General features: G+C 40.9%; 1 protein-coding gene across 2 annotated transcripts; it reads left to right on the forward strand.

The window, feature by feature from the left end:
• Positions 1-827: 827 nt before the first annotated feature.
• Positions 828-27,295, forward strand: LOC124144061 (ankyrin repeat domain-containing protein 17-like). 2 transcript variants are annotated; one of them, XM_046513300.2, is made up of 6 exons: positions 828-980; positions 6,571-7,326; positions 8,241-8,550; positions 10,635-13,078; positions 24,790-24,914; positions 26,692-27,295. In XM_046513300.2, exons 2-4 carry the CDS (start codon positions 6,763-6,765, stop codon positions 11,093-11,095), a joined length of 1,335 nt encoding a protein of 444 aa, XP_046369256.1. In that variant the 5' UTR covers positions 828-980; positions 6,571-6,762; the 3' UTR covers positions 11,096-13,078; positions 24,790-24,914; positions 26,692-27,295. The 2 variants fall into 2 exon arrangements, with proteins under 2 accessions (XP_046369256.1, XP_048240899.1); XM_048384942.1 differs by having other exon boundaries at positions 24,800-24,914.
• The last annotated feature ends 83 nt before the right edge of the window (positions 27,296-27,378 follow it).

The raw sequence follows: 27,378 nt of genomic DNA on the forward strand, positions 1-27,378 counted from the left end.
TAACATTGCCAAAGTAGGTATACTCTTTACTCAGATTGTTGATAACGCCGCACAAAATACCAGCTGTGTGACAGCGGTCAGAAAGTCATCGAGTCTGGAACTGACAAACCAGTGAATGAAATAATGAGCAACGTCTCCGAACCTGACCACCCGATCCAGTTATTCCCTACGACAATCAAAGTATACGGGTGTCCTCTTATAAGCCGGAATCCAACGGGGACCATATGCTGTTTGTTTGTTGTTTTACGTCACACTCAGAAATATTCCAGCTATTATGGCGGTGGTCTGTAAATAATCGAAGCTGGGCTAGACAATCCAGTGATTGACATCATGAACACCGATCTACGTAATTGGGATACAATGACATGCATCAACCAAGTCAGCGAACCTGACTACCCGATCCCGTTAGTCGCCTCTTCCGACAAGCATGGGTTGCTGAAGAACAATTCTACCCCGGATCTTTAGTGGTCGGCGGGAGCATATGTAATAGATCTAAGCTTAAGGATGTTGGACGTGACACTGTTACAGCATGCATGTGTTTGATTTAATATTCACTACGACAGTACATGTCAGATTAATTAACGTAAAACCCATCCATGGCAATTGGCGTTAAACTAAACTCACAGAATGAATGGCGCTGAGAGCCCATTTGATGATAAACATGCTGGAATAGGGCATTAGAAGGTTTTCGTATAACCTTCAACATGGATATATACCATCACTGTCAGCAGCGCAGTGCTGGTGTGCCCGAGCAGTTCCCAATGACGTTTGCGCTGCTGTGATTGGCTAGTTATTTTTAACAATCTGCGACTCTTCATCCAGACGAAATGACTTACATGATGAAAGCGAAGTTACAATAACTGCGGTGAAGTTCCCCCGAGTCTTTGTAAACGTTCAGAACCAACGATGACGTAAATCCAGCTTTATGAAAACACCATTAGATGGACGGAAGATGGAAACACCAAGCCTAAGGTCTACAGGTAAACGAAACTGTTCGTAAACAAAGCAGGTATTCCAGTAATATGCACATGATGTGTAACAACATCCCGTTATACGGTGCTCTTCAAGAAACACGCGAACAGCCATGTGATTGACCCTCAAGAGGTCATGTTAAGATTTTAGTTTGCCAAATTTGACCAAGTTTTTGGCACGTGGGTGCCACATGTCCATATGTACTGATTTGGGTGTATTTGATGTTGAACAGGCGGCATGGGTCAGTGTGTTGTGTTTGACCAACCATAAAGTAGACTGTATATGTTTGAATGGTAGATCTGGGGTAGAATAGGTTTTCAACAACCCATGCTTGCCGTAAAAGGCGACTATGCTTGTTGTTAGAGGCGACTAACGGGATCGGGTGGTCAGGCTCGCTGACTTGGTTGATAATGTCATCGATCCCAATTGCATGGATCGATGCTAATGATGTCAATCACTGATTGTCTGGTCCAGACTCAATTATTTACAGACCGCCGTCATGTAGCTGAAATATTGCTGTGCGGCTTTAAACAACAAACAAACAAACAAATAAAACTTCGCCTCGCCCTCACCTATTGTTCTAAGGTACAAATGCAGTGGTTGAGGGTGACACAATAGGGGTATTAGCTTGAGTCTAACTCAGATACCTTAGTATTCCAGTTATATCACAGGGTGTCAGCTTAATGTGGGAGGAAAGCCCGAAGTGATGCAGATCTCAGACGTTTACCACTTCGGTGAAACCCACGAGCACGGGTATGGTGCTGACAAACCTAGAAACATAATCAGGGTGAACGGGGATTCGAACCCACAATCATAGGTTTCTGACGTGCCCAAGGGACGCCACTCTGCACAGCGAATCGCGGCGCCTTAGACAACTGGGCCCCCCGTGTCCCCCGATAATAGTCATGTAAAAAATGGAGAAGGTTCTTGGTAGGAACTCATCCTAGTACAACTTAACAACCTCATCAATCAAAGGTCCTGCAAATCGGTCTTGATCAGACAATCAAATTCCCTACAATTGTCACCTCCATGTCACCAGACAGACACAGGATGTCGATACAAAGGTGATTAACTCTCACAGCTCTCCAGATCTACAACCAATCATAGGTTTCTGGTGTGCCCAAGGGATGCAACTCTGCACAGCGAATCACGGCGCCTTAGACGACTGTGCCTCCTCTGCCCCATTATGATATATTTCACTTTCACATACAGACATTAAATATATATTGTCAGTGCAAGAAAAGAACCAGTCTAGATTATCCACTGAAACAGATTCCATTTGGCAAAAGGCAAACTCGCTGTGAAAATTATATGAAGGGACCACTGAAAATCAGTGATGAGACCAGGTGTTCGCTTATTTTACTTTCATGTAGACGTTACCTTACATATTTCACTTTACACAACATGACATCATTCATATATGATTTTATCAACTCAGTGCATTTAGCAAGAACATGTACTTAATGACACAGGCTACAACGAGAGGTTAAGTGACCATTGACTCTTAATTGCCTTCAAGAACATTCAGGGGGAGGGCACAGTGAGGTTAAATCATTTGAAAATGTGTAGTACCGCACAGTTAAATGGCATCTAACCAATGGATGAGAGAGATGATGAAATAAATATGCAAGGTCAACATGATGTACAACATTGGTATTTAAAACAGTTGTACATCTGTAGTGTAAACTGTATAATGATTAACAAACAGTATTTGGTACAGCTGTACATCTGTAGTGTAAGCTGTATAATGATTAACAAACAGTATTTGGTACAGCTGTACATCTGTAGTGTAAACTGTATAATGATTAACAAACAGTATTTGGTACAGCTGTACATCTGTAGTGTAAACTGTATAATGATTAACAAACAGTATTTGGTACAGCTGTACATCTGTAGTGTAAACTGTATAATGATTAACAAACAGTATTTGGTACAGCTGTACATCTGTAGTGTAAGCTGTATAATGATTAACAAACAGTATTTGGTACAGCTGTACATCTGTAGTGTAAACTGTATAATGATTAACAAACAGTATTTGGTACAGCTGTACATCTGTAGTGTAAACTGTATAATGATTAACAAACAGTATTTGGTACAGCTGTACATCTGTAGTGTAAACTGTATAATGATTAACAAACAGTATTTGGTACAGCTGTACATCTGTAGTGTAAACTGTATAATGATTAACAAACAGTATTTGGTACAGCTGTACATCTGTAGTGTAAACTGTATAATGATTAACAAACAGTATTTGGTACAGCTGTACATCTGTAGTGTAAACTGTATAATGATTAACAAATGTATTTGGTACAGCTGTACATCTGTAGTGTAAGCTGTATAATGATTAACAAACAGTATTTGGTACAGCTGTACATCTGTAGTGTAAACTGTATAATGATTAACAAACAGTATTTGGTACAGCTGTACATCTGTAGTGTAAACTGTATAATGATTAACAAACAGTATTTGGTACAGCTGTACATCTGTAGTGTAAACTGTATAATGATTAACAAATGTATTTGGTACAGCTGTACATCTGTAGTGTAAGCTGTATAATGATTAACAAACAGTTTTTGGTACAGCTGTACATCTGTAGTGTAAACTGTATAATGATTAACAAACAGTATTTGGTACAGCTGTACATCTGTAGTGTAAACTGTATAATGATTAACAAACAGTATTTGGTACAGCTGTACATCTGTAGTGTAAACTGTATAATGATTAACAAATGTATTTGGTACAGCTGTACATCTGTAGTGTAAGCTGTATAATGATTAACAAACAGTTTTTGGTACAGCTGTACATCTGTAGTGTAAACTGTATAATGATTAACAAACAGTATTTGGTACAGCTGTACATCTGTAGTGTAAACTGTATAATGATTAACAAAAAGTATTTGGTACAGCTGTACATCTGTAGTGTAAACTGTATAATGATTAACAAACAGTATTTGGTACAGCTGTGAAATTATTTTTTCAGTTTTGTACAATATAATTATTTATGGTACCCTGCACTGCTGCAGTGCAGCTCAATCATACAATGTCACAATGTAGTACAATCATACATCACAATGTTGTACAATCATACAATGTAGTACAATTATAAAATGTCACAATGAAGTACAATCATACATCACAATGTTGTACAATCATACAATGTCACCATGTAGTACAATCATACAATGTCACAATGTAGTACAATCATACAATGTAGTACGATCATACAGTGTCACAATGTTGTACAATCATACAATGTAGTACGATCATACAGTGTCACAATGTAGTATAATCATACAATGTCACAATGTAGTACAATCATACAATGTCACAATGTAGTACAATCATACAATGTCACCATGTAGTACAATCATGCAATGCCACAATGTAGTACACTCATACAATGTCACAATGTAGTACAATCATACAATGTAGCTCAATCATACAATGTCACAATGTACAATCATACAATGTAGTACAACCATACAGTATCACAATGTAGTACAATCATACAGTGTCACAATGTTGTACAATCATACAATGTCACAATGTAGTACAATCATAAAATGTCACAATGTAGTACAATCATACTATGTCACAATGTTTTACGATCATACATCACAATGTGGTACAATAATACAATGTAGTACAATCATACATTGTCACAATGTAGTACAATCATACAATGTCACAATGTTGTACAATCATACTATGTCACAATGTTGTACAATCATACAATGTCACAATGTAGTACAATCATACTATATCACAATGTTTTACGATCATACATCACAATGTGGTACAATAATTCAATGTAGTACAATCATACAATGCCCCAATGAAGTACAATCATAATTGTAGTACAATCATACAGTGTCACAATGTAGTACAATCATACAATGTCACAATGAAGTACAATCATACAATGTCACAATGAAGTACAATCATACTATGCCAAAATGTTGTACAATCATACACCACAATGTTGTACAATCATACAATGTAGTACAATCATACTATGCCAAAATGTAGTACAATCATCAAATGCCATATGTAGTACAATCATACAGTGTTAAACAGCCACTATTCTGTAGATGCTGTTTGCGCTGATTTGGCTAATCTGGTTCTTTCATTAATTCTGAAGAGTGACCTCAAATAGGAGACACTGGCATGTTTGTGAATGTTTTTTCGCATGTAGCCATTTTTATCATATAATGGGTAGGTGTCTCGGCAGGATAAAGCCAACGGATAAAAACGATATCCGTTGGGGTCATATGCGGATAGAGATACAAATATCAAAGGTCAAGTAGGGACTACTTTCAGTGTTTATAAACAAACATGGCGTCACGCTTGTCATTCGGCGATCAAGTCAGAATTAACCATTGTGAATCTGGATAAACTACAGGGATAATTGCTACAATTATAAAAAAAACAGTCTTATACACTGAAAATCAGTGTCGAACTGCGACGTAACTAAGGCATTTAATAAGTTTTGGAAACTTTGGAGATAAAAATTTCAAAACAATTTTGCGAGTGCACTAGGCCTAGCCAAGCGGGATCAGTAGCCATAACTGTGCTTGTAGACCTCTGCGGTTTGAAACCTTTTCGACAAATAAAAATAGTTGGATTTAGGCGAAATATGTATGAATTGTTACCTTGTTTCGTTTTGTCGCTGTGTGTACATCTGACTACACTTCTTAACGTTATGACAGAACAGGCCGACTGTCAATAACGTCTGAACGTGGCCGTGACGTCTCATAGACTAGGGTTAGAGTAGCTTCCCTTTGACAAAGGGCAGTTACTCTAGCTGACAGATCGATGGATTGCCGCGAAAGGCAAGTAAAAACAATTGTTGGTTTGCGTATATGTTGCTTCACCACTGTATAAGAAACAGATTTTAGTTGGAACTATATTGGCTACTGTCACTGTCCGACTGACACATCACTTACCCTATGATGTGATAAATATTAATGCGTGCATTCCAGGAAAACTCGCAATGTTTAGGTAATGTTTGTGAGAGGGAAAGCGATTTTCACACACAGAATTATAAAATGACATCTTATGATAAAGAGGTTATCACGCCTGTGTGTTTGGGGATGGTAAATATCCTGTATTAGGAATAATCACTATGTATTTAGCTCGCCAAGGCTCGCTAAATACAATGTATATTCAGAATGCAGGATATTTTCCAACCCCAAACACACTCGTGTGATAACCTCTATTTATCCACTGCTTTTTGTAATGTAAAAATGTAAATAAGACATTGTTCTTACCATCAGTGTTCAGAAATGTGTCCACTCATCTAAGACGCTGCATTTCGCTGTTCACTGTGCAGAGTTGCGTCCCTTTGGGATGCAAGAAACCTTTGATCATGGGTTCGAATTCCAGTTCACCCTGATTATATTTCTAGGTTTGTCAGCACCATACCCCTGCTCGTGGGTTTCACCGAAGTGGTAAACGTGCATGACTTCTGGCTTTCCTCCAACATGAAGTTATGCCGTGATATAAGTGGAATACTGTTCAAAGCAGCATTAAACCCAACTGACTCTCTCAGAAATGTGTAGGGAGGTTTCCTTGAAGTCTGTTTCCATTGTCTTTCCAGATGGATGTCAAGTCTCTCATCCCAATTGGTTGTCAAGGTGCCCAAAGGTGATGAGAGGGCAGTGACGGACTGGTGGATCCATCCCATCCCCAGCTGATTGTCTTGAGGAGATCCAGAGGCTGTTAGCTCTGCTGTGATTGGTTACCCGGGTGTGAATATCACAGCTTCCTGTTCTGCCTTGAACTGCCAACCATGGACATGGAGGATTGTACCGAAAGTGACCTTTATAATGCTATGAACTCAAATGACCTTGAGACACTTCGTGACCTTTTGGCAGGGGGAGGGAATGTGGATGAGTTTTATTACAACTTCACAACCAATGATGGCGTTTCATTGCTGCATCTCGCATGCGAGAAAGGCAGGTTTGACTGTGTCAGGCTCATTGTTGAGTGTAATGTCACAATGAATGTGGCAGATCGATGTGGTCGGACACCATTAATGTATGCCCTGGCTGCACAGAAGACTGATGTTGCTGAGATCTTGCTTAAGAAGGACCAGGACCTTGTAAACGACGAAGATGTCGATGGATACACTGCCCTTGACCTTGCAGCCATTGATGGCAACACTGAAGGGATACGACTACTCACCCAATATGGTGCAAACGTAAATCACCGCACATTTGACGGAGTTACGCCAATGATGCGGTGTATCAAAGAAGGAATGATGAAAAATCCCTCGCCTGTTTTGTGGGCACTCATTGAAGGCGGTGCAGATGTTAATATCAAGGATAAGAAATGTCGGAGGTCAGCATTGCAGGTGAGGTGATAAGTTAACTTTCATAAATGAAAAATGTTTATAGTATGGCTTGACCAGTTATAATTCTTGTCATAAACTACAACAATTAATATGACACGCTGACTTGGGTGTCAAATCCATCAACACTGCCTATGATTGTGGGTTTAGAATCCCGATTCTCCCCGATTATGTTTCTAGGCTTGTCAGCACTATACCCGTGCTCGTGGGTTTCACCGAAGTGGTAAACATATAAGATCTGCATCACTTCGGGCTTTCCTCCCACATTAAGCTGACAAGCCGTGATATACCGTATTCGACGTAATAAGCGCCCCGCTCTAATAAGCGCCCACGGCGATATTTGCTAATATATTGGCTAGTGAACAATCCCAATCAGCACCCCTTCCGATTGATCAATGTACGCAAGACTTATTTATTCGCGCATATTACGCACTCGTGTGTTATATCACCCTTAATTATGGGCAATTAAATTCTTGAAAAATATATCTGTCGTATATAAACATTTCAGGATGTTTGCATAAACCACGAAATTTACGATCTTTCAACTCAAAATAATATTCTAATAAGCGCCCCCTATTTCTAATTTTGAGAGCGCCCTGGGCGCTTATTACGTCGAATACGGTAACTGGAATACATGTACTGTTCAAACAGCGTTAAAACCCAACTCACTTACTCTAGAATGAGTGAGTGAGTATGGTTTTACGCCGCTTTTAGCAATATTCCAGCAATATCACGGAGGGGGACACCAGAAATGGGCTTCACACATTGTACCCATGTTGGGAATCAAACCCGGGTCTTCGGCGTGACGAGCGAACGCTTTAACCAGTTGGCTACCCGACCGCCCCACTCTCTCTAGATACCAAGGATCTAGTATCAATGTTTGCAACAGTATGACAATGTCTTCTTATGTCCTTCAGATGGCCACACTAAAGAAGAGTGTCTCCGCTGTTGAGGTTCTTCTGGCAGCCGGCGCCGACATGTATTCCTTGGACTGTGGCGCCAAAACACCTCTCACCAACATGATGTTACAACATGTACGCATGAGAAATGGCGCCATGTTCGTTCACGAGGATGTGTGGATGATTCTGCTGCTGATGGTGCATGCTGGGATAGATTATAACCACAGCGTATGTGAGGATGCGGACCCCATGCTGACAGCGGCCCTCCTGAAGGCGGAATGTCTGACCCGATTCTTTTTGTCCAATGGTGCTGATCCAGATATACAAAGTTAGTAGCTTGATTTTAGTTTTGATTCTACAATTGCCCGGCGGCACGGGTGGCCAAGTCGCCCAAGGCGCCGTGATTCGCTGTGCAGAGTTGCATCCCTTGGGCACATCAGAAACCTATGATTGTGGGTTTGAATCCCGGTTCGCCCCGATTATGTTTCTAGGTTTGTCAGCACCATACCCGTGCTCGTGGGTTTCACCGAAGTGGTAAACGTCTGAGACCTGCATCATTTCGGGCTTTCCTCCCACATCAAGCTGACACGCCGTGATATAACTGGATACTGTTAAAAGCGGCGTTAAACCCAACTCACTCACTCACTCACTCTACAATTGCCCCTGGTCACAGTGGAAAAATTGTTTTTCGTTACAGTTGAACATTTATTTTGGGGGGAATGAGAAGTCCCAAAAGTTATTTGAAGTTAAAATTATGAAACTTATTTCTTACAAAACATGATTCTTTTATTAGATTTTAATTCCATATCTGTGACATTTGTACGGAAGCCTTTTAGGGCCATTTGTTTTTTTTGGGTTTTCGTGAAATTTCAAGATACATACTAACTTATGATCTTGAAATTTCAAGTTAATAAGTTGAAATTTCAAGTAAATATCTTGAAATTTCAACTTATCTTGAAATTTTGAGATAATGAGTTGAAATTTTAATTTATAATCTCAAAATTCAACTTTTTATTTAGAAATTTCAAGATTCTTATCTTGAAATTTCAACTTTGTATGTATCTTGAAATTTCAACATAACATCTTGAAATTTCAAGAAAAATACCCCCTAAAAAATGCCCCTAAAAGGTTTCCGTACATTTGTGATCTGTGGATCTATAGACACTGTAATGTTTATCATGTGTTGCCCATAGTAAACATCTCCCCAGAAACTACCAGACCCAGGAAACTGAAACTCCACATGTTCCCACCAATGATGATATCCCAATTTTTTCTGGAGGTTCAAATCCGATTTTCAATATGTCCGCCACCTATTAATGCTATTATTCAGCCATTTGTTTTAAGAATGTAATGCAGCAGTTATTGTTGCTGCAAATCACTTTGCAGGCAAGAAACCTACTGTTTGGAAATTAAATCAACAAATATTGCCGTTGTTGTTGGTCAATGACTGGACAGATCATCTGATCATGCAGCAACTGTCTGAAATTATTTCAAATACAGATATGTTCCATTTTCAGACAAAGAAGGATGAACATGTTTCTTCACATCTTCCCGAGGCAAGGGAGTTAACTCTGTAAAAGTCTAGTTTCCACCCTTGCCCAACTACACTGGAATTTCTGGGCTTGATCGTAGCCCCACCAGTGGCTATTACGAGTTATGTCCCTTTTATGCCTCTCCTATTGACCAATCAGATGTCACTTGCATTTGCCTCAAACAAAATGGCGGTGGTCAGTCAGGACAATCTGATCAATAATCAAGATCTTGTAATCAAACGGGTCTTACCCCGCAAAGTGCATCATATCACCTTAGCACCTTGACTAAAAACATGAATAGATTTGGCAGTACACAAGCTTTGCAAGTCCTGCAGTCGACCGAAATCTGCTTGGTATTTTACTAACCGGATGTTGATTTCATAATGCGATTTTGATTGGACAATGCATGGACTCTTTGTCCAGCCAAAATATAACTCCATAATACCAGGCTAGTTTGGCAAGGATGGAAACTGGGTTTTTATAGTCAGATAGCTCCCTTGCCTCAAGAAGATGGTTTCCTTTTGGATTACAAGATACTCAGAACAAATTCTTGCAATCTCAATAAAATCAGATCTTAGTTCTCGCTACCGCTAAACAAAGATCTGAGGACATCCCATTACGGGTCACGTCAGACCGACCTTGCGCGAACTTTGACCGACCAATGGAATGACCAATCAGAAGGCAGCTTTACCGCACAAATTTCAAATTGGCGACTACACTTCGAAACATATTTTGACAAATTCTCGATTACAAATTTGAAACCTGAACAAAAAATGTAAGGTCGTTCTGACGGGACCCCTAATAGGATGTCTTTAGATCTTTGTTTAGCGGTAGCGAGAACTAAGGTCTGATTTTAATGAGATTGAAATTCTTGTTTCAGCTGTCCTAGGTGTTTCACCTCTGCTAAAGGCAACAAGCAAAAATGACTTTCCGACCGTGAAGACCCTGATTGAGTGGAACTGCAAGCTTGGTCTACGAGGACAGTTCTACTGGAGGCGAGATGATTTTGAGTACACAGTCGATCCCTATGAACTTGCGATAATGGTGGGCAACCTTGACATTGCTCGGTTCTTGGTTGAAGCTGGATATCAGAACTATCAGAAGCCCTATCTTTTTGACAAGGCTCCACTACCGCAGTCATTGCAGAACAATCCAGACATGTTGGAATGGCTGAAAAACAAATGTTCTTATCCCGAAGATCTGACCACTCTGGCTGTGTATGCTGTGAGACGTTGCATGGGGCGGGACATTGTGTCAGGGGTGAGGGACTTACCTCTGCCCCCCAAATTGATGAGAATGGTCGTCCTGAAGGATTTTCTTGAGCTGGATGTAGAATATTGATGTGATTTTTGTGTATTTGGAGGAAAAGATGAAGAGAAAACTGTCATCACCTCTGCCACCCAAATTGAGGAGAATGGTGGTCCTGAAGGATCTTCTTGAGCTGGATGTAGAATATTGATGTCTTTTGTGTATTTGGAGGAAAAGATGAAGAGAAAACTGTCATCAACTCTGCCACCCAAATTGAGGAGAATGGTCGTCCTGAAGGATTTTCTTGAGCTGGATGTAGAATATTGATGTGATTTTTGTGTATTTGGAGGAAAAGATGAAGAGAAAACTGTCATCACCTCTGCCACCCAAATTGAGGAGAATGGTGGTCCTGAAGGATCTTCTTGAGCTGGATGTAGAATATTGATGTCTTTTGTGTATTTGGAGGAAAAGATGAAGAGAAAACTGTCATCACCTCTGCCACCCAAATTGAGGAGAATGGTGGTCCTGAAGGATCTTCTTGAGCTGGATGTAGAATATTGATGTCTTTTGTGTATTTGGAGGAAAAGATGAAGAGAAAACTGTCATCAAATCTGCCACCCAAATTGAGGAGAATGGTGGTCCTGAAGGATCTTCTTGAGCTGGATGTAGAATATTGATGTCTTTTGTGTATTTGGAGGAAAAGATGAAGAGAAAACTGTCATCACCTCTGCCACCCAAATTGAGGAGAATGGTGGTCCTGAAGGATCTTCTTGAGCTGGATGTAGAATATTGATGTCTTTTGTGTATTTGGAGGAAAAGACGAAGAAAAACTGTCATCACCTCTGCCACCCAAATTGAGGAGAATGGTGGTCCTGAAGGATCTTCTTGAGCTGGATGTAGAATATTGATGTCTTTTGTGTATTTGGAGGAAAAGATGAAGAGAAAACTGTCATCACCTCTGCCACCCAAATTGAGGAGAATGGTGGTCCTGAAGGATCTTCTTGAGCTGGATGTAGAATATTGATGTCTTTTGTGTATTTGGAGGAAAAGACGAAGAAAAACTGTCATCACCTCTGCCACCCAAATTGAGGAGAATGGTGGTCCTGAAGGATCTTCTTGAGCTGGATGTAGAATATTGATGTCCTTTGTGTATTTGGAGGAAAAGACGAAGAAAAACTGTCATCACCTCTGCCACCCAAATTGAGGAGAATGGTGGTCCTGAAGGATCTTCTTGAGCTGGATGTAGAATATTGATGTCCTTTGTGTATTTGGAGGAAAAGACGAAGAAAAACTGTCATCACCTCTGCCACCCAAATTGAGGAGAATGGTGGTCCTGAAGGATCTTCTTGAGCTGGATGTAGAATATTGATGTGATTTTTGTGTATTTGGAGGAAAAGACGAAGAGAAAACTGTCATCACCTCTGCCACCCAAATTGAGGAGAATAGTGGTCCTGAAGGATCTTCTTGAGCTGGATGTGATATTGGTGTGATTTTTGTGTATGTGGAGGAAAAGACGAAAGAAAAACTGTCATCACCTCTGCCAACCAAATTGAGGAGAATGGTGGTCCTGAAGGATCTTCTTGAGCTGGATGTGATATTAGTGTGATTTTTGTGTAATTGGAGGAAAAGATGAAGAGAAAACTGTCATCACCTCTGCCACCCAAATTGAGGAGAATGGGGGTCCTGAAGGATTTTCTTGAGCTGGATGTAGAATTTTGATTTTTGTGTATTTGGAGGAGAAGACGAGGGGAAAATACTGACCTTACCTCTGCCCTAGAATATATTGGACTGGATGTAAAATATTCATGTGATTTCTCTGGCTCTCTGAAGAATGACAGGTGCTTACCACAGCAACCAGTACTTGATGTAGAATATTTATGTGTTTTTATTGTTACTCAGAGGAAAAGACACAGAAAAATATGCCTTTCTGTTCCTCCGAGGAAGAGAGTCACCCCCTTGCTAATACAACCTGAACAGTGATGATTGTGGAATCTGGATGTGTTCTCAGAAGGAAGGTCAAGGTCAGATTCTGATGTCACCAAAAATGCTGAGGATGATGGGAGTACAAATTACAATGTATGGATAATCTTGGGATAGATGTCATCCTCAGTTATCCAGTGTGTTATATTTCCTTTCTATTATGATGGGGCGGTCGGGTAGCCTAGTGGTTAAAGCGTTCGCTTGTCACGCTGAAGACCCGGGTTCGATTCCCGACATGGGTGCAATGTGTGAAGCCCATTTCTGGTGTCCCCCGCTGTGATATTGCTGGAATATTGCTAAAAGCGGCATAAAACCATACTCACTCACTCACTCACTTTCTATTATGATGTATGCTCTGGAGACGTTCGTCACAATGCCTTTGTCTCAAGTGTTGTGGAATGACACCATACTAGGTATGGAAGCCTAATCATATAACCATGTACTTTCATGATTGAAAGAGAAATAATTGTACCAGTATTGGACTTGGGGATGGGTCATTTATTATTGGGGTGGTTGGATCAAAGGCAATCAGGGGAGGCTCACCAAAATATATGACTGTGGCAGGGGAGTGTCATTAAAACATTCACATACTTGAGCAGGGTCATGAAAAAATGGACATTTTATAGTAAAATATTAAGTGCTTTTACATTTTCTTTTAGGGGAGGGTGATGAAAATATGGACATTTTATAATAAAATATTAAGTGCTTTTACATTTTGTCTTGTCGGGGGGAGGGCATGAAAAAATGGACATTTTATAATGAAATATTAAGTGCTTTTACATTTTGTCTTTTAGGGGAACGTCATGAAAATATGGACACTTTATAATGAAATATTAAGTGCTTTTACATTTTGTCTTTTAGGGGAACGTCATGAAAATATGGACATTTTATAATGAAATATTAAGTGCTTTTACATTTTGTCTTGTCTGAAAAAAATAATAGAAGGACATGGGGAGGGTTACCCCAAAAATATGACAAGCATTCGGGGAGGGTCATTATTTTCAGTACATTATAGTATCAAAGACCTCTGATCCACCCGGTTCCTTAACTTCTGAGACCGCCTCCGAGGTCTAGCGGTAGAGCGTCCGCCTGGAGAGCGGAAGGTCCGGGGTTCGGTCCCCGGCCGCGTCATTCCAAAAGACGTTAAAAGATGGTACTTGTTGTTACCCTGTCTGGCGCTTGGCATTAAGGGGCTAAAACAAGGACTGGTTGGCTCGGAGTCAGTATACTGTGTCTGAGTGGGATATTCATGTTGAACTGCGGCATGGTATCTCAGTGGGCTAGCACTATAAATCGGCATCAGTCCGGACTAGTACAAGCAGCCACACAAACACACACACGTACATGCACGTCGCTATATAAGTACAATAATCTTGGACGCGAAGTTAAACCCAATTTCACCTCGCCTTAGCTTCTGCATAATGTCTTGAATACTTCCCTTCCTGGAATAGTACTAAGGAAAACATCTTTCCAGCTAAAGGTTAATTTATAAGTTCTAATGTCATTCAGTATAATGTAGGCAGGCAATGGTGTATGTAGATCCATGATGAACTTTCAGAGGAGGCATTGGTTATTATTTCAAGGTCATGAGTGCGAGAAAATATGCTTTGTTCAGTTAAAATAGAGTTAAGCAGATGGTGTCACATCCGAAACAAAGCTACGGTGGTGTATGGGTCTGGGTTGTTATCATCATGGTATTAATTACTCTTGACAAGGTCAATATACGAAAACAAGGACCCGAGGACCGGACCTCTGAGGTGGTCTGCCCGGACCTTGTCAAGAGTAAACATTTGTTTTGTTATGAATACACAATGCCATTTAGAAAGTGGTTAAATGTAACAAATGTTATATTTGGGATAACACTTCCTTAGTAAAATATAGATTCTCGTACTAGTACACCACGTACATACACAATGTAACAAATGTTATATTTGGGATAACACTTCCTTAGTAAAGTACAGATTCTCGTACTAGTACGAGAATCTGTACTTTACTAAGGAAGTGTTATCCCAAATATAACATTTGTTACATTTGTTTTGTTATTCCAAAATTCACTTTAATGGTTATGAAGTCTTAAAACTGTCCTCTGTTTCCTTAAAGTAACTTAGCTGCAAACCTTAAAATGTGTGTCCCAGACGCCATCTTGTTTTCTAGCAGACGAGTCAATATTCATCACATGACAGGTCAATACTGATCATGTGACGAGTCAATATTCGAGGTCAGTGTCAACCACATGATTTCAGGGTCTACATTGAAATGTATCGTTTTCATCACATGGTGCAGATTAAACAATGGAATTGCAAGATTCCGAATAGAATTGAGATTTAAGACACTGGATGTTTGAGGATTGATGAAAGTAGATTCTAGCAGTGTCAGCTTGTCCTGAAGTGGACATTGTTAACCTTCTCAAAACTGAGTAGGACAGAGATTCTGAAGGATCTTTTTGGCTCTGATGTTGAATATTGATGTGCTTTTATGTCCTCACGAGAAAGATGTTTGGATAAGTCCTTACCACATCAAAAAGAAAGGCAAATCACAGCTCTGATAGAACCACTCAGGTTAAACGTAGAATACAGTGCTATTGACAAATACCGTATTCAACGTAATAAGCACCCAGGACGCTCTCAAAATTAGAAATAGGGGCCGCATATTGGAATATTTTTCTGAGTTGAAAGATCGTAAATTTCGTGGTTTCTGCTAACAGCCTGAAATGTTTACATACGACAGATATATTTTTCAAGAATTTAATTGCCGATAATTAAGGGTGCATATAACAAACAAGTGCATATTATACACGAATAAATAAGTCTTGTTTACATTGATCAATCTGAAGGGGTACTGATTGGGATTGTTCACTAGCCAATATATTAGCAAATATTGCCGTGGGTGCTTATTAGAGCGGGGCGCTTATTACGTCGAATACGGTACGTCTTGACCTTATCACTGCCATAAAAAATGATTAAACTGATGGACCTGTGGAGAAGTGGAATGATTCACCCTCGATTCTGTGCCAAGGTACAAGTATCATGTAGATACATCATGTATCGATACAAAAGCATACAGTGAAACCTCAATGATCAGACAGTATTGTTCCAAGATAACTGTCCAGATTAACCAAGTTCTGGAATGGCAAATTATGGTTATGGAGCAGGACTGGGATAGATTTAAATTTACTACCCGGGTACCCGACCCTCCCCGGTACCCACTGTATATCTCGAGAGTTGGGTACAAAATGTCTGATTGGAAATTGTGACGTCACCTATCCTATGACGTCACCTAACAAGGGGCATGATAATGGCCGTCGTCAAGCAATATGAGGGCATTATCAAGTTACAGTGGCCCACTGATTTCTGATAACATGCGGGCGGTTTAATGATAATTCTATCCATTTTAGCTATAAAGCAAGTTAACAGCTGTTATCTTATGCTCTATATCCAGATAGACTAAGTCAGGAAAAGTAATAGTTAAATTCCATCATTTTTTCACTATTTTTATTTTGGTTTGTAACTTTTTGCCACAGTTCTGATGATCGCATAACTCAAGATGATAACTACGGTAAGTGGCGCCGTACTAACATACACCCTCACATCATAAACTTTATTTTATCCTGGTCCCCATGCTTTAATATCAGAACAATACCATCTTCCCCAAGCCCCTCACAGAGATATCACGCTCGCGGAGCTCTCTATACCATCGCTGCCACCAGTGAAATCTCCCCACTGTGATAGGTTGCAACAACCATGCTTGGAGTTGAACTCGCAACTGACTGACTGTTTTGTTTACAAACAAATGATGACTGACATGACGCCGAATACACTTTCCCTGCCAAATTATTTCACTCCGAAGACCCGGGTTTGATTACCGACATGGGTACAATGTGTGAAGCCCATTTCTGGTGTCCCTCCCCGTGATATTGCTGGAAAGCGGCGTAAAACCATATTCACTCACTATCAGTTAAGTTATCATGATTCAATGTGGCCACGATGACAGCGAGGTGAGGTTAAATGGGGATTGACCTTGTGTCTAAGATTATAACACTTATATAACGACGTACATGCACGTTTGTGTGTGTGTGTGTGTATGTGTGGGTGGGTGGGTAGGATTGTGGGTATCACGCGTGCGTGCGTGCATGTGTACATGCTTGCTTGTACATGGTGCGGGCTACTGCCGATTATAAAGTGCTAGCACACCGAGATACTATGCTGCAATTTTAAATGGATCCCTCAGTCAGACAGTATACTGTTTTATCCCCTCAGTGAAGAGCGCCAGGCAGGGTAACAACAAGCGGCATAAAACCATACTCACTCACTCACTCCTTCTATGTCCCTCCTATTGACCAGTCAATCTCAACTTCATTAATTACTAAAACAGGTCTTACCTCTTGAAATTTATCAGATCGCTTAAGCACATGAAAAGATGCGGAAACTATTTGTTGACGCCCAGTTGATGGTATACATGCTTTGACAAGAATATGCACGGCAGTCTCTATGTTCTTTATGAACCAGGGCACGGGTGGCCCAGTCGTCTAAGGCGCTGCGATTCTCTGTGCAGAGTTGTGTCCCTTGGGCATGCCAGAAACCTATGATTGTGGGTTCGAATCCCGGTTCATCCCGATTATGTTTCTAGGTTTGTCAGCACCATACCCGTGCTCGTGGGTTTCACCGAACTGGTAAACGTCTGAGACCTGCATCACTTCGGGCTTTCCTCCCACATTAAGCTGACACGCTGTGAAATAACTGGAATACTGTTAAAAGCGGCGTTAAACCCAACTCACTCACTCACTCTTTATGAACCAGATGTCAACTTCGTTACACATTTTTGGTATTGAACAATGCATAGACTTGTTAGGCTAGCCAAAATACAACTTGGAAATTCCAGCCAAGTTCGGCAAGGGTGGAATCTGCACTTAATATAGATGGAAGAATACATGTCTTCTCATTTTATAGATATGTCCCACATATTTTTTTCTTGTGTCAAGTAAAACATTATTTGACCTATTCTACCACGGATCTTCACGGGGAATATGATACACTGGGGTGTAGAGGGGGATCACAAGTGGGTGTCACATGATGGCTCGGTGTCATGATCGGAATAGTGTCATCTAGCTGGGCTGGGACGGGTAAATCGGGTACCCTGGTCGGGTGGTAATGAGTAGGACCCGGGTACCCACTGGACTACCTGGACCCATGGTTAGTCACGTGATATATTGTTTAATGACAAAAATTATATGGAACTATGGTTATACTACAAGTTACTAATGTTCGCATTTCTTTCTGACTATGCACCCATTCCTTCTGACTTTTATATGTCTGAATAAAGATATAACTTAAGTCAAGTTCAGTGTATGCATGACCAGATTGTTAGATACATGTATCTAAATATGTTTTGCCAGCGCTATGGTAAAATCTTCCCAATTGGACATTTTGTACCTATCTCTTGAGACCTACAGCGGGTACCCGGGTAGGGTCGGGTAATAGGGGGTCGGGTACCCGGGTAGTAAATTTGGACTCGTCCCAGCCCTACTTTCAAGCACCATTATTGAATGCAATGCCTTATGTTCCCAGTATGATTCAATAAGGTTTTCCCAATGTGTAGGGTTTTCCCAATGTGTAGGGTTTTCCCAATGTGTAGGGTTGGGTTTTTCCTATGTGTAGGGTTTTCCCTATGTGTAGGGTTTTCACAATGTGTAGGGTTTTCCCAATTTGTAGGGTTTTCCCAATTTGTAGGGTTTTCCCTATGTGTAGGGTTTTCCCAATTTGTAGGGTTTTCCCTATGTGTAGGGTTTTCCCAATTTGTAGGGTTTTCCCAATTTTTAGGGTTTTCCCTATGTGTAGGGTTTTCCCAATGTATAGGGTTTTCCCAGTGTATAGGGTTTTCCCAATTTGTAGGGTTTTCCCTATGTGTAGGGTTTTCCCTATGTATAGGGTTTTCCCAATTTGTAGGGTTTTCCCAGTGTATAGGGTTTTCCCAATTTGTAGGGTTTTCCCAGTGTATAGGGTTTTCTCAATGTGTAGGGTTTTCCCAATGTATAGGGTTTTCCCAATGTTTAGGGTTTTCCAAATTTGAAGGGTTTTCCCAATGTGTAGGGTTTTCCCAATGTGTAGGGTTTTCCATAGGGGTCGCTATGTTTCTGTTGACAAGATCAGCAGCAAGTATTATTTGGCACTCTGTGATACAGTGGGTGGTCAAACACTCAAACATTCATATGCAGTTTTTAAAGCTGTGTCCATTATTTTAATATGACATGATGTGATAAATAAATTATCACCTTCCTGTACGACACATTTTATTCCTAATATATGTATTTATATGGAAAGCCTCGGTTAACAATTTCTCTTATTGAAGTAAACTCAAGCCGTGGCACTGTTTTTATTAAAGTCCCAGCAATTTAATATTCTTGGGAGGAAGAAGGGGTAGCAACCTTAAAACTTAAAGGAGTTAAGAAAAACATTATTCACATTTATTTACTTGTTCTTAATTGTTCATAAATGTATCCTGAAATTTGAATAATAATTTAGTTTGGTTTTGGTTTGTTGTTTAACGCCGCACTCAGCAATATTTCAGCTATATGACGGCGGACTGTATATAATCAAATCTGGATCAGGCAATCCAGTGATTATATCATGAGCATCGATCCACGCAATTGGGATCGATGACATGCATCAACCCAGTCAGCGAGCCTGACCGCCCGATCCCGTTAGTCACCTCTTACGCCAAGCATATTTGAATAATACTGTTGACAGGCCTTTTGTTGAGTCTCTTGTTACCATGTCATGCTTTCTTTAGGTGAGCTACAACACCTTGTTTTAAGCTGTGTTTCAGTCACGTCCCATTTATATATGTGGATGTTTTGATATTGACTTGATATACTGATTAGTTTTACTGTTTGAGAGTGACTATTTTTGTATCAGCTTGTTGACGTTGTATTGTTGCCTTATCATATTTTGAGGAAATAAACCAGATTTAAAATGATTTAGCTCTCCACAGAGTGAGTGAGTGGGTGTCCCGTGAAGATCAGGGGTAGAATAGGTCTTCAGCAACCCATGCTTGCCGTAAAAGGCGACTATGCTTGTCGTAAGAGGCGACTAACGGGATCGGGTGGTCAGGCTCGTTGACTTGGTTGATGCATGTCATTGATCCCAAATGCATGGATCGATGCTTATGAGTCCAGATTCGATTATTTACAGACCGCCGTCATATAGCTGGAATATTGCTGAGTGCGGCGTTAAACAACAAACAAACACACAAAGAGTGAGTGAGTGGTTGGGTTTGGATTTATGCACCATCACTGGATGCCAAGAAAGGATTTCACATTCTTGCCAATGTGAGACATTAAACTTCATGTGATGAACAAAACCCAGTGACCCCTCTGCCTGGACACAAAAATGCTAACTATACAGAGTGACACAAATAAGGGAACAGATTGACATGTGTACTTGGACCCTGTGTCCACTATACTGAGTGACACAAATAAGGGAACAGATTGACGTGTTCCTGGACTCTGTGTCAACTATACTGAGTGAAATAAATAAGGGAACAGATTGACATGTGTTCCTGGACTCTGTGTCAACTATACTGAGTGACACAAGTAAGGGAACAGATTGACATGTGTACCTGGACTCTGTGTCATCTATACTGAGTGACACAAATAAGGGAACAGATTGACGTGTACCTGGAAACTGTGCCAACTATACTGAGTGACATGTGTTCCTGGGTTCTGTGTCAACTGTACTGAGTGAAATAAATAAGGGAACAGATTGACATGTGTACCTGGGTTCTGTGTCAACTATACTGAGTGACACAAATAAGGGAACAGATTGACATGTGTTCCTGGACACTGTGTCAACTATACTGAGTGACACAAATAAGGGAACATAACTCTTTGAAAGCTTCAGAGACGTGATATTGCAGCAGAAAGTCAAAAGTGTAAAAAGAAAAAAAAATGTTTTAGAAACAAAATGAACAGTTTGGTGAGAGGTTTGGTCTCCTGACCGCCTCCCTGGTCTAATGGATAGATCAACTGCCTGGAGAGCAAAAGGTCGGTGGTTCGATCCCTGTCAAAGACGTTAAATTATGGTACTTGTTGTTACCCTGCCTGGCGCTCAAAACTGAGGGGATAAAACAGTATACTGTCTGACTGACATATCCTTATAAAATTGCATCGTAGTATCTCGGTGTGCTAGCGCGCGTGCACACGCACACACGCACAAACGTGCATGTACGTCGTTATATAAGTGTTATAATCTTGGACACAAGGTCAATCCCCATTTCACCTCACCGTGGCCACATTGAATCACGATCACTTCACTGATTACGACATCCGGTGACATGACCACGACACATGGTCCCAAGACAACATTAAGTCACGACACTGGGTCGCATGACAGTGTAAGTCACGACACTGGGTCGCATGACAGTGACATTGGGTCGCAAAAATTGCAATAATGATTGCGACTTGTATAGTGTCAATATTGACAGAACCGTAAAGTTTAACATTATTACACACATAAACAGAAGCATAAAACCAGAACAATGTTCTTGAGTACTGGAACAGAGACTTGTATATTGAAGTATGAACCCCTGGCTATAACAACTAAATGTTGCACTTTAAAATTGGATTTGGCAAACTCAGGACTAGTCTTGACTAGTCAGGACTGATGCCGATTTATAGTGCTAGCACACTGAGATACCATGCTGCAGTTTAACATGAATATCTCACTCAGACACAGTATACTAACTCCGAGCCGACCAGTCCTTGTTTTAGCCCCTTAATGCCGAGCGCCAGACAGGGTAACAACAAGTACCATCTTTTAACGTCTTTTTGTATGGGGCGACCAGGAATCGAACCCCGGACCTTCCGCTATCCGGGCGGACGCTCTACCACTTGATCACGGAGGCGGGCTGATGCATGTCACATCGCGTTTGACATTCGTATCAAAATACACCATCGAATAACCATTTCTTGTTTGTATCATTAGCCACCATCACACATTTGTGATACTTTCTTTTGACCGGCAGTGTACATATCAACACGCCTCTTCAATTATAGCAAGCAGTGTTTTGTCGTTAGTTTACAAACGACATCCTCGTCTCAATGAGACTACTCGTTAAGGCGCAGGTGACCCTTTATCGCAATGGCGACATTTCTATAGCGTCTCGCGTGGTGTTTTTAATGTGTAACATGCGTGTGTGAACCAACATACGTCTTGTGTAGGTGACAGTGTGTATGCGCCGTAACATAGAAATCAATACGGACTCCGTGAATGTGCACAAAACCAGGTAACAGGTGAGTCATGCACAAACGCCATTACCTAACTTAGTGTATGATACAATAGAGTCAACCGTCACTGGCTTGGTTAGTTTGTTGTTTAACGCCGCACTCGGCAATATTCCAACTATATGACGGCGGTCTGTAATAAATCAAGTCTGGACCAGACCATCCAGTGATTGATATCATGAGCATCGATCCACTCAATTGGGATCGTTGACATGCTTCAACCAAGTCAGCGAGCCTGACCACCCGATTCCGTTAGTCGCCTCTCATGACGAGCATAGTCGCCTTTTCGGCAAGCGTGGGTTTCTGAAGATCTATTCTAACCCGGATCTTCACGGGTCCGTCGCTGGGAACAAACGGGACAGGTTATACGGATAGAATGAATGAGCGAGTATGCTTTTACGCCGCTTTTAGCAATATTCCAGCAATACCACAGCGGGGGACATCAGAAATGGGCTTCACACTTTGTACCTATGTGGGGAATCGAACCCAGGTCTTCGGCGTGAAGAGCGAACGCTTGAACCACTAGGCTAGCCCGCCGCCCCATGGGATGAATTAAGCGTAGATTTATATCTATATAACGGCGGTCTGTAAATAATCAAATCTGGATCAGACAATCAAGTGATTGATATCATGAGCACTGATCCACGTAATTGGGATCGATGACATGCTTCAACCATGTCAGCGAGCCTGACCACCCGATCGCGTTAGTCGCCTCTTACGACAAGCTTAGTCGCCTCTTACAAGCAAATATGTAAAACATCCGTGTTTAGGGTGTTAATGTTTTATACATTTGGTGTTTACATTTTAAACACTACACTGCATGATAACTATACGGCATGCGTATAGTCAGATCGCACATAGTCGTTAATACCTCAGCGTTTAAGTTTTAAACACTGCTAACTTGCATTGTAAGAGACCACTGAAAAAAATACATAATGTAAAGAGTCTGCCAGGTAACATGAGTTTGGACGTAATATTTTAACTCTTAATGACTAGAGGTGGCACGGGTGGCCCAGTCGTCTAAGGCGCCGCGATTCGCTGTGCAGAGTTGCGTCCCTTGGGCACGCCAGAAACCTATGATTGTGGGTTCGAATCCCGGTTCGTCCCAATTATGTTTCTAGGTTTGTCAGCACCATACCCGTGCTCGTGGGTTTCACCGAAGTGGTAAACCTCTGAGACCTGCATCACTTCGAGCTTTCCTCCCACATTAAGCTGTCACGCCGTGATATGACTGGAATACTGTTAAAAGCGGCGTTAAACCCAACTCACTCACTCACTCACTTAATGACTAGCCATGTTGTTAAACTGATTTATCCGTTCAGTGTCGTAGTTTTACTGTTCAGTGCAATATACATACACGTCATAAAGTCGTTCGCGGAGTTATTCCTTCATGACTGATATGAATTTTTCATGAATAATTATATTATGAAACTCGCCAATGTTAAACACATGTGTTTAGATCCACCATTCGCAGTCTAGATTAACGTACTGCGTTAAAAAATACAATTCACATTCGGGTCAATACACACCGGGTCTGAATTTCCCGATGATATGTGAATGCATATGACCACACTCCGAACTCTGGGTGGGAACGTGGCATGATAAGCGCCCAGGGCGCTCTCAAAATGAGAAATATGGGGCTCTTATTAAATTATTATTTTTGTGAAAAAAATCCAGAGTTGTAAGATAAATTTCGTGTTCATGTACGACAGATATATTTTTCCAGAATTTAATTGCCCATAATTAAGGGTGCATATAACACACGAGTGCGTATCATACGCGAATAAATAAGTCTTGTGAACATTGATCAATCGGAAGGGGTGCTAATTGGGATTGTTCACTAGCCAATATATTCGCAAATATCGCCGTGGGCGCTTATTAGAGCGGGGCGCTTATTATGTCGAATACGTTACGTCATATTTATGTCATATTTGCACGCCATTTGGCTTCGCGGACACGTTTGGCAAAGTTTAGTCTGTTTTTATATATCTAGTTTTCATGTAGAATTACGCCGTAAGTAAGGCTAGCAACTATAGTTGATAGACATGATAATGTTCATGAAAATGTTCCTGTCATTTTAGTCTTTTTAATGACTGAATTGTAAGCTTCGAAAATTACCAGAAGAGGAACTTGAACAGCACTTACTAAAACTGGGGAAACTCACACTCTAGCTCCTACCCAGAGTTCCTTGCGACGGAGTGTGGGGGTGGGGTGGCAAAGGCGATTCTATTACGTCAAACTTACGACAAAAGACGAGAGTGGATTGAAGCCCAGCGTGAGAGTTGAAGTGTCGAACAAATTACTGACCGTTATACCATGTTTAACCATTCCCGTCTTTGTAAAATGTGAAATAAACCCTTTGAAAGTCACACTAAAAAGCACTTTGTACTGTGCGCGGAATGGTTGTACAGTTACTATCCTTAAATATGTAGATCTTTGATTTTTACTAGATAAGAAGGTACGATTGAAAATAATACAGACATCAAAATATGTTAATACTGTTCAGTTAACACACAGTATCATTCGTCAGACTTTTTCAGGTGTTTCCTGAACTGGAAGCTCATTAAACGGAAATATCCCTGGACCAGTTTCGAAAAGAACATTGACTGGTTGTCTGACATCATGAGGTCGCTACAAAAGGGAGATAAAAACGAGGTAAGTCAAAAGAGTATATTGTAATATACAAAAGTTAATGACATACATGTACCAAGAAAATCCATATCTCAGCACCTCAAAAATTCATAACTTGATGTTTCCGATCGCCACATGCTGGTGATACTTTCTGATAGGTTCGAATCCCGGTTCGCCCTGATTATGTTTCTAGGTTTGTCAGCACCATACCCGTGCTCGTGGGTTTCACCGAAGTGGTAAACGTCTGAGACCTGCATCACTTCGGGCTTTCCTCCCACATTAAGCTGACACGCCGTGATATAACTGGAATACTGTTAAAAGCGGCGTTAAACCCAACTCACTCACTCCTTTCTGATATTTAATGGAACAACTTAGCAGGGATTATTATCATGAGATGACGCTTGAGGTCTTATTGTTGAAATATCTAAATGACAACATAAATATGTTCTTTCACACAATCTCGTAAAAATCAGATCTAAGTTCTCGCTGCCGCTAAACAAAGATCTGAGGACACCCCATTACGGGTCACGTCAGAACGACCTTTTGCGAACTGAAAACGATAAACAAGAAGTCGACATTAGCCAATTAGAAAGCAGCTTTCTCGAGCTATACGACACTCGTCACAACCCTGCCATTTCCAATTCAGACTACGCTTGAAAAATTGTTGACACAGTTCTCGATTAAAATTTAGAAAACTGAACAAACGAAAAATCTGGAATGTCTGATATATGGTTGCGATTGTACGGCAGTGCTTCCCACGTACTGTGCAACGCCTCCTCCGTTCAAATGTTCATTCCAAGGAAGCCAGAGATAGACGATAATTTTGACGGAATCAATCGTAACTGTCGATCCGAATACACCGTGTTAACATTTTCGAGGTTGCATGATTAGAACACACATTCCGACTGTCACTTTCATGATCTGGTAAGCGACGCTTTGATTGGTCGGATGAAAGGTCGTTCTGACGAGACCCCTAAAGGGGTGTCCTCAGATCTTTGTTTAGCGATAGCGAGAACTAAGATCTGATTTTAATGAGATTGTCTTTCAGGGGACTTGAGGCAGATAGTTCATCCTTCCCGTGTTTAGGTAGAAAAACCCAATATTAACAGTCCACCGGGTAAGTCCCGAAGTAAGAAACCTCATCTATAGTCCTGTATGTGACCCTTCAGATCACATGTAAGTGAGTTGAGGTCGACGCCACTTTGATCAGTATTCCGGTTTAAAACGGCATGTCAGCTTTATGAGTGAGTGAGTTGGGCTTAACGCCACTTTTAACAGTATTCCAGTCATATCACGGCGTGACAGCTTAATGTGGGAGGAAAGCCCGAAGTGATGCAGGTCTCAGAGGTTTACCACTTCGGTGAAACCCACGAGCACGGGTATGGTGCTGACAAACCTACAAACATAACCATAACCACAATCAGAGGTTTCTGGCATGCCCAAGGGACGCAACTCTGCACATCGAATCGCGGCGCCTTAGACGACTGGGCCACCCGTGCCCCCTCAGCTTTATCAGGAGACCCACAGTACTGACTGGTGACAAACCCAGGAACATAATTGGGTCGGACTGGGATTTGAACCAACGAACTCAAAACTGTGCGCAACGAAATGAGACGGCAGGGCCATCAGTCCCCCCCCCCCCCCCCCCCCCCCCCCCCCCCCTATTTAACTATTTAAGGTCATATAATGAGAAGTATTGCTCTTGTAATTCTTGTAATACTTCTTATATATTCAAAAATTATAACTATGCAATTCGTTCTCACTGGAGTTGTTACATTGTTTATTTGATATTTTTTTTCAGGATTTTTCACCGGACGAACTTAACAAGGCTGTACTGAAAGTGTCCATGAAACATTCGCCATGTCTGATGGTGTTCGTGAATAATGATGCAATTGTCAACCTCTCTTCTTGTCCAACATTCAGAAAGTCAGTGCTTTATCTGCTGGCAGTGTACCATATTGCTTGGATATCAAATCCAAGACAGTATTCTCAAATTCTTGGCATCTTACAGCATTTGGTTTTGGTCGGAGTGAAGTAACATGTTCAATGAACAGTATGTGCGGTTTCCTGACATTTGGACTAATGACATTTGTGACCCGTGGAACAGAAGTTGTAAGCCCATTGCATTCAGTATCATAAGACATCCGACTTTGATTTACTGACAGCTTTAGTGTTCTATTGCTTGTTCATTGTTGTGTGTTTTAATATTTCTGCTATACAGGGTGTTAAGTATAACTATGCAATACACAATTCCTATTGTCACAATAATGATGCTTTTCCGACAGTTAACTTTCCTTGTGGATAGAGGAGCCTGTGTCATCCGGGTATATCATCATCATGTTTGTAATAGTCTTCATGACATAAGATGATATAGTTATGCTATCGAAAATAAATCGTTTTTCTTACTTTACTTCTACTTTGTGTTGTCAGCAGTTAGTCTGATTATATTATTCCTAATTCCTAATTTGCAAACCTTTGCTTTACACGT

Source organism: Haliotis rufescens, unplaced genomic scaffold (assembly GCF_023055435.1).
Source record: "Haliotis rufescens isolate VD_foot unplaced genomic scaffold, xgHalRufe1.0.p SCAF_52, whole genome shotgun sequence".
NCBI lineage: Eukaryota > Metazoa > Mollusca > Gastropoda > Lepetellida > Haliotidae > Haliotis > Haliotis rufescens.

Excerpts from the sequence above, each read along its gene's own strand:
- LOC124144061 (XM_046513300.2), top strand. The coding sequence starts at position 6,763 with ATGGACATGGAGGATTGTACCGAAAGTGACCTTTATAATGCTATGAAC. Across the intron at positions 7,327-8,240 it reads GTCGGAGGTCAGCATTGCAG|ATGGCCACACTAAAGAAGAG; the intron begins GTGAGGTGATAA and ends TATGTCCTTCAG. Across the intron at positions 8,551-10,634 it reads TGCTGATCCAGATATACAAA|CTGTCCTAGGTGTTTCACCT; the intron begins GTTAGTAGCTTG and ends TTCTTGTTTCAG.